General features: G+C 44.9%; 1 protein-coding gene across 5 annotated transcripts in view; it reads left to right on the top strand.

Moving 5' to 3' along the window:
- The window catches only part of NIPBL (NIPBL cohesin loading factor), a 273,195-nt gene that overhangs the window by 119,783 nt on the left and 135,097 nt on the right, over positions 1–18,315 (top strand). For all 5 annotated transcript variants that reach the window (XM_029060956.2, XM_029060960.2, XM_029060958.2 and 2 more), the window contains exon 2: positions 16,938–17,081. In XM_029060956.2, coding sequence (XP_028916789.1) covers positions 17,018–17,081 — 64 coding nt within the window. In that variant the 5' untranslated portion in view covers positions 16,938–17,017. The remainder of the gene's footprint in view (positions 1–16,937; positions 17,082–18,315) is intronic.

Genomic DNA, 18,315 nt, shown 5'->3' with positions numbered 1-18,315 from the left:
GTAAGTTGCCTGAGAGTGAAACGTGCAGTTGGCGTGGGTGGCAGAAGACCATAGCTGGGAGTGGGGGGAGAACTGATTAAATGCCTTAAAGTTGGTGGTGAGAAGTTACTGTTGGATGCAGAGGGGGATAGGTAACCATCGGAGGTATTTGAGGCGTGGGGAGTCATGGGCAGAACGATGTTTTAGATAAATGATTTGAGCGGTAGAGTGAAGTTTGGCCTGGAGAAGGGAGTGACTGGAGGCAGGGAGGTAAATGAGGGGAACTCGTCCTCTAGACTGTAAGCTCGTTGCGGGCAGGGAATGTATCTGTTTATTGTTAGATTGTACTCTCCCAAGCGCTTAGTACAGTGCTCTGCACACAGTAAGGGCTCAATAAATACGATTGACCGATTGAAATGAAGAGGCCGATACAGCCTCTTTCCTCAGCACTTCTTCTATTTTGCTCACCCTCTCTTTGACCTGCCTCATGCAAACACACTCCACTAGTCATCCTCCCACACTGTTATAGTTTCACTCATATCTTGCTTTCCGGGTCTGGGTGTTTCACCTAGAAAGTGGGACGGGATGGGATGAGAGGAAGACGGAGACGGCGATATAGTACTGGGTATTTCCTGGAAGCGGTTCTCAGAAAATGTGTAAGTTTCCCATTCCGTTCCAGGACTGAAATTTCCATCTTTTTCTAATGTATTTTGGAATCGTGGAAAATTGGCAGACGAATCTAACTCCTAAATGAGTACATTTTTCTTTTGGTTCAGCGTGGAGTTTCCAAGCGCACTTTCTATTTCTGTTCAGAACATCACATACTAATTTAGTCTGAAATACTGTACTGTGAGTCTGTAAATTTTGACCTGTGATGGGGGGATGTAGTATGATCAGAAGAGGCAGTGAAGGAGAAGCCAGGCAGCACCCGAACCCACTGCCACCTTGGGTGAAAAAGAGGAAGAAAATATGGGGAGGGAAAGGAGAGTCAGTCGACCTTTCTAGGTTGGAAAACTTTGGAGCGTCGCTTGCAAGAGCTAACTTTTTTAGTAGGTTGCTCAGATAATGGGCGCGAAGAAAACAACCAAAGAGAGTTATTGTGTGTTGGCCAAACCTGCCCACACGCCCCACTTTAAGATTCCATAATAACTCAGTGTGTCCCTGGCGGGATGTCCAACTGACCCTGTAATCCTAAATTCTGCACTCCCATATTTTGCAAATTGATGATTGGTTGTTTCTGTCAAACGCTGATTTTTGGTAACTATGCCGTATGTATTATGTATAAGAAATAAAGATAAAAGATATGAGTGTACAAATATATGTATATACATATATTATGAGGACATATGCATATGTATATATAATGTACATTTATGAGTATGCATATATGTGTATCTGCACACACATTATAACTATTATAGCTATATATATATCCTTTTACAGAGAGCTTGTACGTAAGTTATCTCGTGTTATCCTGACGGCATTTCTGTGAGTTAGAAACGTGCAAATATTAGTATCCGCAGTGCACAGGTGAGGACTCTGAGGCAAAGAGAGGATGTGGTTTGCCCGAAGTCACAGGACAGGCCACTGGGAGACTTTTAAACCCAAACTGTTTCCACTGCCTTCACATATTCAGGGTGTTGTAGAAGCTATTTTTTATGCTTAAATAAGGAGAACTTAATTGTAGAATTGCAAATAAAAAAGTGAGTTAGAAAGTAATACTGGACAGTTGCCCAATTTGAGTCCAAAGTTACAAAACATTTTTATATCTTAACGTGATTTGTATTTTTCTTAAGGCGGTCCTTACCTTATATAAGTATGAGCATTTTGTGTATTTTAATACATTAGCAGAGCGCCTTGCCTACCGCTGACTTTTTAATGCTGACCGTTGCACTCTGATCTTACGCTGTAGTTTTCTTATTATTAGATTTGATGTGGAGTCAAGGAGGAAAGGTGGATATTGGAGAGAGGCACAGAGCTTCAGCCAATTTACTTACTCTGGGCTAGGTGAGGTTTTGAGGAGGATTTTAATGACCTGCAGATATGTGAAGTAGGATGAAACCAGAAACAAGAGAAGAAACAGTGAAATAGGTATGTCCGGAGTAAAGGGGACGGAGTGATTATTTGCTGAATGAGGTACGGCTGAGGAGCTCAGTAGTCCATCGGTAAATATGTAAAGTCTTTGCGATACCCACATATGTTGTAGTTCATAGAAAATGTTGAAATATTTGCATGTAACACTCTAAGAGCTGTCGGTTGAAACTGTTTTAAGCATGTTGTGGTTAATTGCAATCTTTAACTCAGGATGCTAGCCTTTAATTTGGAGCCAGAGTGGGGCAGGAAAGGGGCAGAGCATCAAAAGGGTGGTCTCTGAGGGATGGGGAGGAGAACAGGAGAATGGGGGGAAAATGAGAGGTGAACAAGTGGGGAAAGGAGTTAAGGATAGGAAAGGGAGTTAGAAGGGAGGAAGGAAGGGAGGGAGAGAGAAGTAAGGAAGGGAAAGAAGAAGGTGAAGTGAAGGTACTGACTGCTTTGTGCCCTTGCTGGGCTCTGGAGCTCTAAGAAGTTTGGACTGGCCTCCTGGCTCGTCTCTGCCCAGTTTCCCCGGTCAACTGGGGGATTTTCTGGGGGCGAGGTGGTCGGAGATCTGGAGCCACAGGGCTGCAGTTCTGGATGCCCTGTGGCCTGGCATCACCTCCTGCCTCTGCTAAGTGGCCACAGAGCAGAAGCCACAGCAGGAAAGTGCCCAGAGCCCGAGAGCGGCACCGTGCCCCCCACCCCGGCCTCGTTCCTGAGACTGGCTGCCTGGCGGGCGGACCGTGCGGGAACGAGGTGGGCAGGCAGCTTGCCTTCCTTGAACGTAAGGGCCAAAGGCAAGAAAAGCAATGGCTGGGCCTTCTCTGCCCCTCGCTTCCCCACCACCTCCTTCTCTGAGCAGCCAGGGAGAGCGATGGAGCCAGCGTTTCAGCTCGACCTCCGGTCCCTCGTACGGCCCCAAGGAGGCAGAACGAACGGGCCACCTCCAGCTGCCTAGTCACTGGGGTGACAGTCTAGACCGATGATTCCCAAATCTCCATCTCCAGCTTTGATCTCTCTCCCTCTCTGCAGTCTCTCGTCTTCTCCTGCCTTCAAGACATTTCTCCGTGGATGTCCCACCATCACCTCAAACTTAACATATTAAAAACAACTCATCTTTCCACCCAAACCCTGCCTTCCCCCTGACTCTCCCATCGCTGCGGGCCTCCGCCGTCCTTCCTGTCTCACAAGCCCGTAACCCTGGCGTTATCCTTAACTCCGCTTTCTCATTCCACCCACATATTCAAGCCATCACCATATCCTGCCGGTTTGACCTTTACAATGTTGCTAAAATCTGCCCTTATCGCTCCATCCAAACTGCTCACCACGCTAATCCCAGCACGTGCCCTCTCCCACCTTGATTACTGTATCAGTCTCCTCGCTGATCTCCCTGCCTCCTGTCTCTCCCCAATCCAGTCCATACTTCCCTCTGCTGCCCAGATTGTTTTTCTACAAAAATGTTTAGTCTGCGTTTCCCCACTCCTCAAGAACCTCTAGTCCTGGCTCATCCACCTCTGTATGCGACAGAAACTCCACACCCCTGGCTTTAGAGAAGCAGCGTGGCTCAGTGGAAAGAGCCCGGGCTTGGGAGTTAGAGGTCATGGGTTCGAATGCGGATCTGCCACTTGTCAGCTGTGTGACTATGGGCAAGTCAGTTAACTTCTCTGGGCCTGTTACCTCATCTGTAAAATGGGGATTAACTGTGAGACTCACATGGGACAACCTGATTACCCTCTATCTACCCCAGCGCTTAGAACCGTGCTCTGCACATAGTAAGCGCTTAACAAATACCAAGATTATTATTATTATTATTTAAAGCACTCAGGCATCTTGTCCCCTCACCTTGCTACTTTCCTTCCACAACCCAGCCCACACACTTCGCTCCTCTAATGCCAATCCACTCACTTTACCTCGATCTCTTCTGTCTCACCGCCGACCTTTCACCCATGTCCTGCCTCTGGCCTGGAACGCCCTCCCTCTTCATATCCAACAGGCAATCACTCTTGCTCCCTTCAAAGCCTTATTGAAGGCACGTCTCCTCCAAGGGGCCTTCCCTGTCTAAGCCCTCATTTCCTTTTCTTCCACTCCCTTCTGCATCAGCCTGACATGCTCCCTTTATTCGTTCCCCCCTTCTCAACCCCACAGCCCTTATGTACATATCCATAATTTATTTATATTAACATATCTTGCCCCTCTAGACTGTAATTTTGTTGTGGGCAGGGAGTGTGTGTGTTATACTGTGCTCTCTCAAGCACTCAGTACAGTGCTCTGCATACAGTAAGCGCTCAATAAATATAATAAATATGATATATAGAGAAGCACAGTAGAAAGAGCCCGGGCTTGGGAGTCAGATGTCATGGGTTCGAATCCCAGCTCTGCCACTTGTCAGCTATGTGACTGTGGGCAAGTCACTTTACTTCTCTGTGCCTCAGTTACCTCATCGGTAAAATGGGGATTAAGACTGTGAACCTCACATGGGACCACCTGATTACCCTGTAAATCTACCCCAGCGCTTAAAACAGTGGTGTGCACATAGTAAGTGCTTAACAAATACGAACATTATTATTAGTATTATTATTATTATGATTGATTCACGGGAACTATCACCTCCATCACCCACCGTGAATTTAGTGATTCTGGATAACAATTTCCGGCAACTTCTGGGGGGGTCAGGTTCCTATGCCTGTACTGGCTTGCCGGGATGCCTACCCTGCTTTGGTGAACGCTGAAGGGAGCAGGTGTAACGCAGTGTTTTGCTGACCCCGTTGAGCTTTGAGGGAACCCTCCCTTAATCACCACTCTGAAACAGGGTTCAGACTTCCCCTTTCTCTGCTGCAGCACCAGCCTGTATGTTAGAGTGGGGCTACAGTCACCATTTTTGGGTGGGATTCTAAATGGCAAAGGACAGATTTGTAGAGCAGTGAGAAAATAATCAACAGGTCAGGAAGCATCGAGAGTGAGAACACTTTAAATGTCCTTCGGAGGGTAGTCTTTGGGCCCGTAACTGCTTCAGATATCTAGTAGTGTGTTTATTCTAAAGTGAATCAGTTCAGTAAGCGCTCAATGAAGATGATCGAATGAGCGATTGAATGAATGAGTCATTCAGTTTTGACTCAGAATTCAAACTTGAGGTCACAGCCATATATATATTCACAGACATGTACATAAATACATGTGTATATATATGTGTGTGTGTGTGTGTGTGTGTGTACACACACACACACACACACACATAATGTTGGTATTTAAGCACTTACTATGTGCAGAGCACTGTTCTAAGCGCTGGGGTAGATACAGGGTAATCATATTGTCCCACGTTAGGCTCACAGTTATTATTATTATTATTGTTATTGTCCCCATTATCCAGATGAAGTAACTGAGGCAAAGAGAAGTTAAGTGACTTGCCCACAGTCACACAGCTGACAAGTGGCAGAGCTAGGCTTCGAACTCATGACCTTTGACTCCCAAACCCAGGCTCTTTCCACTGAGCCACGCTGTATATATTGGTGAAAATTGAACCAATTACACTTTCAGCTTTTTTGTTTAAATACTGTTATATTCTTATACTGGTTTTAAAGTAGTATGTTTTTCCGGAACATGATGCGAAAAACAAGTGTAAAAACCAAGGCTTTTAGGGTTCCATAATCTATATGAAAATGTCAGTTTGGCGAATTCATTTGTAGTTCTCTTATTTTCCCACCACATTTTTTTCTAAAGTGTTCACAAGTCCCTTTGGAAGACTTAGCATCATTTTTGCTCATAATGCTGCAGTCCTCTGGGAAATTTTACTAGATGTGTGATGAAATTAAGATGTGGAATGAGAGTAAAAAATTGTTCAGATTAAGTATTCTTTTTTATTTGGTGGAAAAAAGTTATTGAACAAGTTTTATTCCTATAATTTAGAGGCTAATTTCAGAGCGGGTTTTGACATTTTTCATTCGTTCATTCAGTCGTATTTATTGTTTACTGTATGCAGAGCACTGTACTAAGCGCTTGGAAAGTACAGTTCAGCAGTAAAGAGAGACAATCCCTGCCCACACCAGGCTTAGAATCTGGAAGCGGGGAACAGACATCAGACCAGGTAAACGGGTATCAATATAAATAAATAGAATTATATACACGGCCAAGCAAGTGAACAGGCATCAATATAAATAAAAAGAATTATAGATAGATACATAGATACACAAGTGCTGTGGGACACGGAGGGGAGGGGAAGCTGAGGAAAAGCGGGGTTTAGATGGTATTGCAGAGGTGTAAATGACCATAAGTGAAGATTGTATTCAAGCAGGGAACGCGTCTACCAACTCCGTATCGTATTCTTAATACAGTGCTCTGCCCACTGTAAGGCTTAATAAATAATTGAACCAACATAATGTCCCTAGGTATATTGTGACTTTACCCTCATGCGGTCACTCTCTATTCTGTATGCTTGCTAGGGGAGGATAGCCTCCCGCCCTGAAATGATTTGGGAGCTTCCAGTTCCCAAGCTCAGGACCGGATAGAATTTCACCTAAAGGAAAGGCACAGTCATTCCAGTCGATCAGTGGTATTTATTGAGTACTTACTATGTGCAGAGCTCTGTACTAAGCACTCGGGAGCGCATAGTACAACAGAATTGGCAGGCACGTTGCGTGTGTTTTCCTTATTCATCCTTACATTCATTCAGTCGTATTTATTGAGCACTTACTGTGGGCAAAGCACTGTGCTAAGCGGTCGGGAGAGTACAGTATAACAGCAGTTACATTCCTGCCCACGATGTGTTTTGAATAAAAACGCCACTGGGAAGTTAGGGAATATCCTTGCAACCACACACATATCTGAATTAAACACAGTCTGATTTGGGAAGAATGAGTTGGATATGCTCCTGCAGTTGGGAATAATAACAATAATAATAATGTTATTTGTAAATATAAATGTAATATAAAAATGTAAATATAAATAACAAATACCAACATTATTATTATTTGTTAAGCGCTTACTATGTGCAGAGCAGTGTTCTAAGCGCTGGGGGAGATACAGGGTCATCAGGTTGTCCCACGTGGGGCTCACAGTTTTAATCCCCATTTTACAGATGAGGGAACTGAGGCACAGAGAAGTGAAGTGACTTGCCCACAGTCACACAGCTGACAAATGGCGGAGCCGGGTTTGGAACCCATGACCTCTGACTCCCAAGCCCCGGCTCTTTCCACTGAGCCACGCTGCCGTCTCCAGTCCCCGGCTCCTGCAGGGGGTGAAGTCTCTGCTCCCACAATGGCAGATTCGTTCATTCACTCAGTCGTACTTATTGAGCGCTTACTATGTGCAGAGCACTGGACTAAGCGCTTGGAATGTCCAATTCGGAAACAGATATAGTCGATCCCTGCCCAACGACGGGCTCACAGTCTAAACGGGGGAGACAGACAGCAAAAGAAAGCAAGTAGTATGGCGTCAGTATCGTCAAGATAAATAGCATCGTAGATAAATACACAGGTTACAAGTGGCCCCTCGAAGGAGGGGGTGGGATGGTGGCTCTTATTAGCAGAAGAAGCAGCAGTTAGAGAGGCAGCGTGGCTCAGTGGAAAGAGCCCGGGCTTGGGTGTCTGAGGTCATGGGTTCGAATTCTGGCTCTGCCACTTGTCAGCTGTGTGACAATGGGCAAGTTACTTCACTTCTCTGTGCCTCAGTTCCCTCATCTGTAAAATGGGGATTAAGACTGTGAGCCTCATGTGGGACAACCTGATTACCTTGTAAATCTATCCCAGCGCTTAGAGCAGTGCTCTGCACACAGTAAGCACTTAACAAATACCAACATTATTATTATTAATATTGTTAGCACGCAACTCCTGTGGGAAGATCTGAGCTCCGTGCCCCCAGGGACCAGCGAGTGGGCAAAGAGGCCCTTCTGAATAAGGATTCCCACCCGTCTGACTCCTTAGCTCATGGTGACGTTCTGGTTATAGTTCACTGGATCCATCTATTTCAAGGATCTGGAACTCAAGGAACTTGGGTTGTAGTCTCGGTCGTGTCTGCCGGAGTTATGTCATCAGCAGTAAAGAACGGGGCTTTGCACATAGTAAGCGCTTAACGAATACCATAATTATTAGCAGTAGTAAAGGTTTTTGACCGAAGGATTACCTTAGAGCAGTCCATAATAATGTTGGTATTTGCTAAGTGCTTACTATGTGCAGAGCATTGTTCCGAGTGCTGGGGGAGATACGGGGTAATCAGGTTGTCCTACGTGAGGCTCACAGTTAATCCCCATTTTACAAATGAGGTAACTGAGGCACCGAGAAGTGAAGTGACTTGCCACAGTCACACAGCTGACAAGTGGCAGAGCCGGAATTTGAACCCATGACATCTGACTCCCAAGCCCGGGCTCTTTCCACTGATGAGGTGGAGGAATTACCTTCCCCACCTTCAAAGCCCTATCGAAGGCCCATCTCCTCCAAGAGGCCTTCCTTGACTAAGCCCTCCATTTTTCTTCACCCACTCCCTTCTGCACTGCCATGATTTGCTCCTTTATTCACCCCCCCCATCCCAGCCCCACAGCACTTACGCACAGATCTGTCATTTTATATTAATGTCTTCCCCTCCCTCTAGACTATAAACTCTTTGTGGGCTGGGAAGGAGTCTGTTAATATTGTTGGAGCATACTCTCCCCAAGGTTGGGCACAGTGCTCTGAACACAGTAAGCACTCAAGAAATACAACTGACAGGATGTCTGAAAGTTAGCTGACTAATTTGGATAGGAAAGACTTCAGCGACTGTCAGGGCAATAATCTGCTAGGTCAGGGTGCAGTGAGCCAGCTTCAGCACTATACCGTGATCATTTTGTCAGTAAATAATAATAATAATGATTATATTTAAGTGCTTACTGTGTGCCAAGCACTGTTCCAAGCACGGGGGTGGTTACAAGGTAATCAGGTTGTCCCACATGGGGCTCACGGTCTTAATTCCCATTTTACAGATGAGATGACTAAGGCCCAGAGAAGTGAAGTGACTTGCCCAAAGTCACACAGCTGACAAGTGGCAGAGCCGGGATTAGAACCGACGACCTCTGACTCCCAAGCCCGGGCTCTTGCCGCTAAGCCAAGCTGCTTCTCTCTGTAAATGGGTCATTGCCTGTAGGAAACCAATAATGATAATAATAATTGTGATATACGTTAAGCGCTCACTATATGACAGGCCCTGGGTGGATCCCAACAAATCGGGTTGGACACAGTCCCTGTCCCACGTGGGGCTCACGGTCTCAATCCCCATTTTGCCGATGAGGTCACTGAGGCCCAGAGAAGTGAAGCGACTTGCCCGAGGTCACACAACAGTCACGTGGCGGAGCCGGGATCAGAACCCAGGACTTCATGTCGCCCAGGCCCGTGCTCTGTCCCCTATGCCGGAACGCTTCTCCTGCACTCGTGCACCGTGCCCCAATGGGAAGGTGACTGATGGGGGGTGACGGTATCAGTGCCAGGCCCAAACCACTACCGCTGTAGTCGACTCCTCCGTAAAGATTCCCTGACCTGAAATCTAAGGCCTTAGCATCGTCCGTAACTCCAGACTGACGATGCCGTCAGCGTCGTTTTTTCTTCCCGGCTTGATTTTGGCGTGGGTCTCGCTTTCCATAGAATATTTTTTGTCCTTTTATCGCGTAGGGGAAATTACCTCTGTCTGTGACTCCGTTTCATCGCTGGATCCAACGGAATCGTCAGTAAATGAGTGTTCTCTAGCGGTACCTCACGGAGCAACACAGTGAAATAGTTTATTGCTAAGTGGGGAGAAGTAATGTATCGCAGCCTTTAGTATGAAACTAGATGCACCATTTACGCTGAAGATTTCTATCACTTTTGCCAAAGCGTAGCTTTTATTGCGACAAAGCTAACTGAATGGGCAGAGCTTAGTCAATGTAGATAAACTGACAGGTGCCCCCAAAGCATAACCGTATCACAGTTTTTTTTTTTTACCTCCTGGCATCTTCAAAAGTCAGATGCGTGCTTTCCGAGCCTTATTTATCGAGGTGTGAGTGGAATCGTGAATACGGTAATTCTTCTAGAAAATGTACTCAGGGAAGAAAAGTTCAGAACTTGTTCAAAGTGTTCTAGGGTGTTGTCACATTATTTGGGAAGGTTAACATTGAATTTCAAATGCTGAAGAAAACGTTGCCAGGTATAATTGTTCTCATTCCAAACAAGAACGGTAAAGCATTCCAAATTAGGTGAGAATTCAGAAGTGTCGAAGAGAAATAATTGGCTTGATAACTCTATGCTATTTATAGAGAATTAGTTGGTCATTCGGGCAGACTGCCAAAACAGGTTAACGAATGAAACCGTGGATGCTTTCCCTGGGGATGCGTTAATGTTTCCTAGTCCAGAACCGTTTTCCCAGAGGGGCATGGAACACTTACCAGCCAATGTTCCTTTCCCGAGTAGTTAATGAAACCTATTTTTCCAAATACACAAAAAATTCAAATTTAAGGATATGTATTTGGTTTGTAATAGGTGAAGAACTGGAAGTATTTTGGCAGATGTTTGTCTAATGTGGAAGGCCACCTCTAGGGGACAAAAAAAAAAAGTCTTGTTTTCTGTAAGACATAGATACACCCAAGTAGCTCGGCGTTAATGCGGAGGGACCGAAGAACCTCTTGTTTTAGGAATTTGCCACAGCGTGTTATTTTCTGCCGATATGAAAGACCTCATTTGGTCTCCTACTCATCATGTTCCTCAGCTTCTTCTCTCTGGCATTATTTTTTGTGAAGGAGGTACCGTTGTCCTCTGCAAGTCTCGACTTTCCACGTCCCTTAAATTTCGTTCAATGTTTGTGGCTTTATTTCCCTTATTCTTAGTTAAGGCCCTCCGCACGAGCAGTTAGAGCAAGAGATGAAACCATGCGCTTTACCTTTTTAGATTCTACTCTTATAATTCAAGTAGGAATCATTTGTGGTGCATTTGGAAGCAGTTGTAAAACGTAGGTACAACTCAAATGACTGTAGGAAGTTTCTTGCACACAGAATGCATGTGAGGCTTGATGAAAATTGCAGTGATTTCTTTCCTTTGTCAGAGTTGGAGGATTAAAAAAGATTAACTCAGTGGCATATAAGTAGTTAAAAAATGAATCCAAGGCAATTTGCCACCCTCAGAAGAACAGTTCAGTGAGGTATTTGTGTGTGTGTGTAACTTTTAAATGAAATTAGGGCTTATGAAAGGTGCTAGATTGACAGCCTTCTATGTCCAACAAGAGTTAAAGGTTCCTTAGACCTCCCCAGTTTTCATTCATTCAATTGTATTTATTGAGCGCTTACTGTGTGCGGAGCACTGTACTAAGGACCCAGAGGGATCTCCTTTTAAGGAGATAGTGAAACCTAGAGGATCATTCAGTCCATAGTATTCTGTGCTGAAACCGTTTTAAAAGCCTTTTTTAAAAGTTTTTCTCTGTGCAGCAGTTGATCCCTTAGAAAGTTGATCTCATAAAAATAAGGGTTTCAAAGGCTAACCTTCTTTAATAATCTGCGGGATTTAAATCAGCAGAGATAATCTTCAGGTCCCATCTCCAAAAATCCCCTCCCCAGTCTTTACACACTAGCAATCCTCTACACTCTGAGGTTGAAGCTGGGTTCTCTCACTTCAGAAATCAAAGCATCTCTGGCTCTGAAAGGATGTGAGATAAATGCTTCCTCGTCCAAGGGCTGATCGTCGCCGTTTACTTGCGTAATATGCTTGCATAATATGCCTCCACCACTTACTTGGTTTTAGAGGAAAAAGAAAGATTACAACAGGTTCCGTCCACCGCAGACACTAAAGGCATGGGGGCTGCAACCCGCGTGGAGGTGGCGGGGAAGGTCGGCCCACGCTCTTGGGTCCTGCAGGCCACGGTCCCCGATAATAATAATGTAGGTATTTGTTAAGCGCTTACTAAGTGCTGAGCACTGTTCTAAGCTCTGGGGTAGATACAGGGTAATCAGGTTGTCCCATGTAGGACTCACAGTCTTCATCCCCATTTTACAGATGAGGTAACTGAGGCACAGCCCCGTTGTGGCCCAGGAATGAGGGGAGCTCCCGTCGTCATCCGCTAGCTGCGGGGATGACCCGATACCCGCTCACCACCAGCGCTTTCACATGCCTTGCTGTTGCGGATCCACGCATTTTACCAAGAGGAGGAGCCTAGTGGGAAAGGCACGGGCCAGGGAGGATCTGGGTTCTAATCCCTGCTCTGTCGTGTGCTTGCTGTGGGACCGTGGGCAAGTCACTTACCTTCTCTGTGCCTTGGTTCTCCTGATCTCCCTCTTACTTAAACTCTAAGCCCCAAGCGGGAAGGGAGTGTGGCCAGCCAAATTCACTCACATCTATCCGAGAGCATACAGCAGTTTTTGACACATCAAGCACTTAACAGATACCATTCAAAAAAAAAAAAATGACCACATGGGGCATGTAGTCTAGAGGAGGAGATCTTAATGTAAATTAATAAATTATGAATCTGAAGGGACAGCCCTCAAAAAACTCCAGTGGTTGCCCATCTATCCCTCTATCAAACAAAAGCTCCTCACCATTGACCTTAAAACAGTCCATCACCTTTCCCCCTTCCTACCTCCTCTCGTTTCTCTCCTTCTGTAACCCAGCCCTCACACTTTGCTCATCTAGTTTTAACCTTCTCATTATGCACCTCGATCTTGCCTGCCGACCCCTAGCCCGCGGACCCCTAGCCCCCCTCCTGCCTCTGGCCTGAAATGCTCTCTCACCTCTAATTCTACAATTTCTCTTCCCCTCTGCAAAACCTTACTGAAGGCCCATCTCCTCCAAGAGGCCTTCCCAGATTAAGCCTCACAATTCCTCGTCTCCCACTCGCTTCTGCATCTCCCTCTTTCCCTCCCTTTGCTCTTCCTCCTTCACAGCCCCACAGCCCTTATGTAGATATCTGTCAATGTATTTGTATTGATGTCTGTCTCTCCCCCCCCACCCCCTTTAGACTGTAAGCTTGTTGTGGACAGGGAATGTCATTGCTTTTGTTGTGTTGTACTGTCCCAAGCGCTTAATACAGTGCTCTGCACATGGTAAGAGCTCAATAAGTACGATTGAAACAGTGAATGAATAAATTAAAAGCATGGTCCCATGGGGTGGAGTAGGATGAGACGAGGGATCGAAATGGAGAAAAGAACAGAAACAGACGTCAATGGTTCCTCTCTGGAGGGATGAGGAGTTTTTTCTCTGAAATGGGTGTGCCCTGTGGGGAGGAAAGAGGAGAAGGTGGGGGTTTACTGTAATTGACTGCCTTTTGTAGGCAGCTCTTAGGAGAACGCAGTGAGAGATGCAATCTCAAGTGCTTCTTTTGAAAAAGTTTCATTTTCCCCCTCCCCTACATTGCTAAATGTAATTGTTCCCCTTACACAGGTCGATTCTCCTCCACCTCAGCCTCACGTCACCCAGAATCACTTTTATATCCATCCTATTCCAGCCCCCAGCTCTTACGAGCATATCTTTATACTCTGTCACTCCCCGTAACTGTAATTTATTTTGACGTCTGTCTTTCCATTAAATTGTAAGCTCCTTAAGGGCAGGGATTTGTCTACCTACTCTGTTATAGTGTACTCCTAAGCATTTAGTGGGGTCCTGTGCACACCGTAAGCACTCAACAAATGCCATTAATTGATTAATTCCTCACTCACAGCCCCTTTCCTGTTTTGGGGTTGCAAAACTTGTGGTATCCGTTAACTCCTTATCGAAGAGACATCAAACTAAACCAGAGGCGACTAAAAGCCTGCACATTCAGGCCAAGAAAGAGCATGATGATGACGGTATTTAAGTGCTTAGTCTATGCCAAGCACTGTTCTGAGCGCTGGGGTAGGTACAAGATGATCAGGTTGTCCCACGTGGGGCTCACAGTCTTAATCCTCATTTTACAGATGAGGTAACTGAGGCCCAGAGAAATGAAGTGACTTGCCCAAAGTCACACAGCTGATAAGCGGCAGAGCCGGGATCAGAATCCACGTCCTCTGACTCCCAAGCCCAGGCTCTTTCCACTAAGCCATGCTGCCCATTTGTTTGGTGAAATAAACAGTATTGGTGAGGCTCAGTTTATCATTGTTCCTTCTCAGAACTTTTTATTCTCTCGTCTTCATTTCCTATCCCTGCCTCCATAAAAATATCTGAGGCCCTCTGTGGACATGGATCACTGAGTATCGTTGGGCGATTTAGGAATCTAGGTCCTAGGACACTGACAGTTTTGATAATCATATTTACCATAATAATTGTGATAGACAAGTGCTGTTTGCAGAGCACTGGGTTAACAAGGCGCTGCTCAGCCATCATCCCAAGTAACTGGGAGACCCTTAAGGAGATAGTTTGAGAGGATGACGGTCCTTGTTCGGCAACTCAAGCATCTTTTTGCTTCCTGACATTCATCGTCTCACCTGTTTTGAATATCTAATACCCCTTCATGCCAACACTACTCCAGAGTTTAAGATCAACTTCTTTACTGGTAATGTTCATTAATAAAATGGCTTGGGAGTTTTAATCTGAGTTGTGATGTTTTGTTATTTTTTTTCATGAAATGAGGGTATATTCATAAGTACTTCAATACATATCCTTTTTTTCTGGCATTTCCATTTGGTGTAGTTTACTTCAATGTCTGTCTCCCCAGCTGGACCGGAAGGTCTTTGAGGGCAGGGAAAGTGTCCACCAACTCTATCATATTGTACTCTCCCAAGCGCTTAGTGTAGTACTCAGTGGTCAGTCGATCTGTGGTATTTATTGAGCACTTAAACGTGTGAGCAGAACACTATACTAAATACTTGGGAGATTCCGTATAACAAAGTCGGTAGACAGATTCCCTGCCTACAAAGAGCTTACGGTCTACAGGACTCAATAAATGCCTTGGATTGATTCCTAGATACCTTTCAGGGTTCGCCCCTTGTTTTGTAGAAACCTCTCATTTGCCCCCAAAAGAAGACAGTAAAATCAAATCTCTTCTGCATTTTTCTTGGTACATTTGAAGATTCTTCCTAAATCCTTCGAGGATTTTTCCCTGCTTTTCATATACATTTCAAGAATTTTACCAACACAGCTTTTGGCCATACACACACCCATATGTGAATTTCACTTTCCTCTTTAAGCCCGGAGGACAGCTAGCTGTTTGTCAACCCAGAGTTTCTATCTAATCGACTCTTTCTAAACATGTCCCCAAAGTGATAGCACTGATGTACATGAAGACAGATCTGGAAGCCGAGAAGCAGCATGGCCTAGTGGATAGAGCGTGGGTCTAGGAGTCAGAGGGATCTGGGTTCTAATGCCGGCTCCACCATTTGTCTGCTGGGTGACCTTGGGCAAGTCACTTAACTTTTCTGTGCCTCAGTTCCCTCATTTGTAAAATGAGGATTAAGACTGTGAGCCCGGGGTGGGACAAGGACTGTGTCCACCCTGATTATCTTGTATCTACCCCAGCGCATAGTACAGCACCTGGCCTAGTAAACCCTCAACAAATACCATAAAATAATTAAAAAGCCCAGAGTACTACAGCTGGAGAAGCAGTTTGGCCTAGTGGAAAGAGTATGGGCTTGAGAAATCATAGGACTTGAGTTCTAATCCTAGATCCACCCTGTACCTACTATGTGACCTTGGGCTAGTCACTTCACTTCTCTGTGCCTCAGTTTTCTCCTGCAAAATGGGGATTCAGTACCTCTTCTCCCTCCTCAGTCTATGAGCTCCATGTGGGACCCAGTTATCTTGTATCTACCATAGTTCCTAGTACAGTGTTTGGCATATACTAGGTGCTTAGCAAATACCACACTTATTATTATTGTACTGCTATGTTTTGAAGCGTCAGTTTTTATAAAAGTTCTTGCTCACAGCTTACCTTTCATAGTTCAGTGTTTGGCATATAGTAGGTGCTTAAGAAATACCACAATTATTATTATTGTACTGCTTTGTTTTGAAGCGTCAGTTTTTATAAAAGTTCTTGCTCACAGCTTACCTTTCAAGGTAAACCCGAGATTCTTCTGGAATCCAGATTAATGGGGCATTACTCATTTGTTTAAGTGCTTTTTTAAGGAATCAGATTTAGACATAAATTTGAAATGGAAATGAAAAGAAATAGGCCAATGGGAACTAGATTGTAAACTCCTGGTGGGCAGGGAATGTGTCTGCCAACTCTTGTAGTTTCCCAAGTGCTTACTAGAATGGACACAGGAAGTGCTCCATAAATGTCATTAATTAATTGAAATGTCTCATTTTCCGTCTAAATTTTGCTTGGAAATTTTCTTAGAAACTTAGGTGCTTTAAATGTGGGTCATCACTTTGATAGCATAACCGTTTTCTTTATTTATGAGATTCCGTGTATAGAGGAGAAAAATACCAGGTACAGGCATTTGAACCTGATTCCCCCAGGGACTGGTGTTAGTCCATGGTTGTTGTAGGCAATTTTGGTGGAGCACTGACTCTCTCAGAATAGAGAAGGTCCACTTACTCCACTGCCGTATACACTGTAAGCCCGTTAGGGACAGGGATTGTCTCTCCTTATTGCTCTATTATACTTTTCAAACGCTTAATACAGTGCTCTGCACAAAGTAAGTGCTCAATAAATGCAGTTGAATCAGTTATGCTCAGTAATGCATTCACTTGTCCCCTTTGGTCTGAAGGAATCACTGCTTTTCTGATGCTGCTCACTTACTATGGTAGAGTAACTCGAGCCACTTCAGAAATGAGCATCTCTCTTTTTTTCTTTTTTTTACATTAACCGCAAATATTTCTTAATAATTTCTGTAGGTAGTATAACTGTCGGGGGGGAGCGGGGGACGGCAATACAAGTGTGCCAGAAAATACCATGTAACTTTTTCCCCTTCGTTTTTAACCCTAAGAGCCATGAGATGATTTCACATCCTTTTACCAATCATGCTTTTGTGTTCTTGTCTTTTTCTGTTGTAGTGCTTGGGAGATGGGAAGTAATGATAGTTGGCACCTAAACTAAGATACCTGTATAGACACCACCATCCCAGAACTTCAGGATGAATGGGGATATGCCTCATGTTCCCATCACTACTCTTGCGGGGATCGCTAGTCTCACAGACCGTAAGTAACACTTTTGTTCTAATTATTGTGCTTGATTTCCTTGTGGATTTCACAGATCTATCTACTGCGATCATGGTTTTGGAGAGAGAAGGAGCAGGGATCTTTTAGGGAGTCCCCAGTAATGTGCATTGCCTGAACAATATTCAGGATGAGGGAGAAACTTCTGAGTAAGGACCAGTTAGGGTGACTTTTCCCTTTAACACACCTAATATACACGGGGCTCATTATATAATTAGTGCTGCCAGTTTACTGTAATCGTGGAATTTAGTTTATAATAATGAGGGTATTTGTTAAGTGCTTACTATGTGCCAAGCACTGTTCTGAGCCCTGGGGTAGATACAAGGTAATCAGGTTATCCCAAGTGGGGCTTGCAGTCTTAATCCCCATTTCCCAGATGAGGTCACTGAGGCACAGAGAAGTTAAGTGACTTGCCCGCAGTCACATAGCTGACCAGTGGTGCAGCTGGGATTCGATCCCACGACCTTTGACTCCCAAGCCCGAGCTCTTTCCACTGAGCCACGCTGCTTCTTCAGTGGGACTTCAGCTTCTGTGTTTCTGGAATGTTTTATATATTAGGTATAGGCAGTCTTAGGCGTACGTGGGTGTGGGGAGCCAGGAAAAAATATGGAAGGCAAGAACAAGGCAGGTGGGAGAAGAGGGAGAAAAGGTGAAGAGAGGAAAAGCTGGGAGGTAGAGTATTGGGATTTGAAGAGCGCATATTTGTAAGGAATTGTAGTGAATCAAAACCAAGCATGACATGTTTTCATCCCAAGTAGCAAAAATGGCCACTATCAATTGATGGTATATATTGAGCGCTTACTGTGTGCAAAGCACTGTACTAAGAGCTTGGGAGCATTCAGTGAAACAGAGTCGGTGGACACATTCCATGGCCATTAGTGAGGCTAACTGAAACAGCAGTTTCAGTTACTTGCCAGTGACCCACCACCTACCATGGGCCTTGTGCAGGTTCTGAGTTGGCCAGGAATTTCCAGAGCACTTTGTTCCCCCCTATAGTTCCAGATGCTTGCAGAAAACTGAAGTTCTTGTAGAATTTAACATTTCGGTGAAACGTAATAAGTGGTATTTGTCAAGCACTTAGGATGTGCCAAATTCTGTGCTAAGCCCTGGGGTAGATGCAAGATACTCAGGTTGGACCCAGTCCCTGTCCACATGGCCCTTCTCAGTGTAATTAGGAGGGAGAACAGGTATTGAATCCACATTTTACAGATGAAGA

Source organism: Ornithorhynchus anatinus, chromosome 3 (assembly GCF_004115215.2).
Source record: "Ornithorhynchus anatinus isolate Pmale09 chromosome 3, mOrnAna1.pri.v4, whole genome shotgun sequence".
Taxonomy (NCBI): domain Eukaryota; kingdom Metazoa; phylum Chordata; class Mammalia; order Monotremata; family Ornithorhynchidae; genus Ornithorhynchus; species Ornithorhynchus anatinus.
The sequence above is the reverse complement of the archived record's forward strand: the minus strand, read 5'-3'. Positions and strand labels throughout refer to the sequence as shown.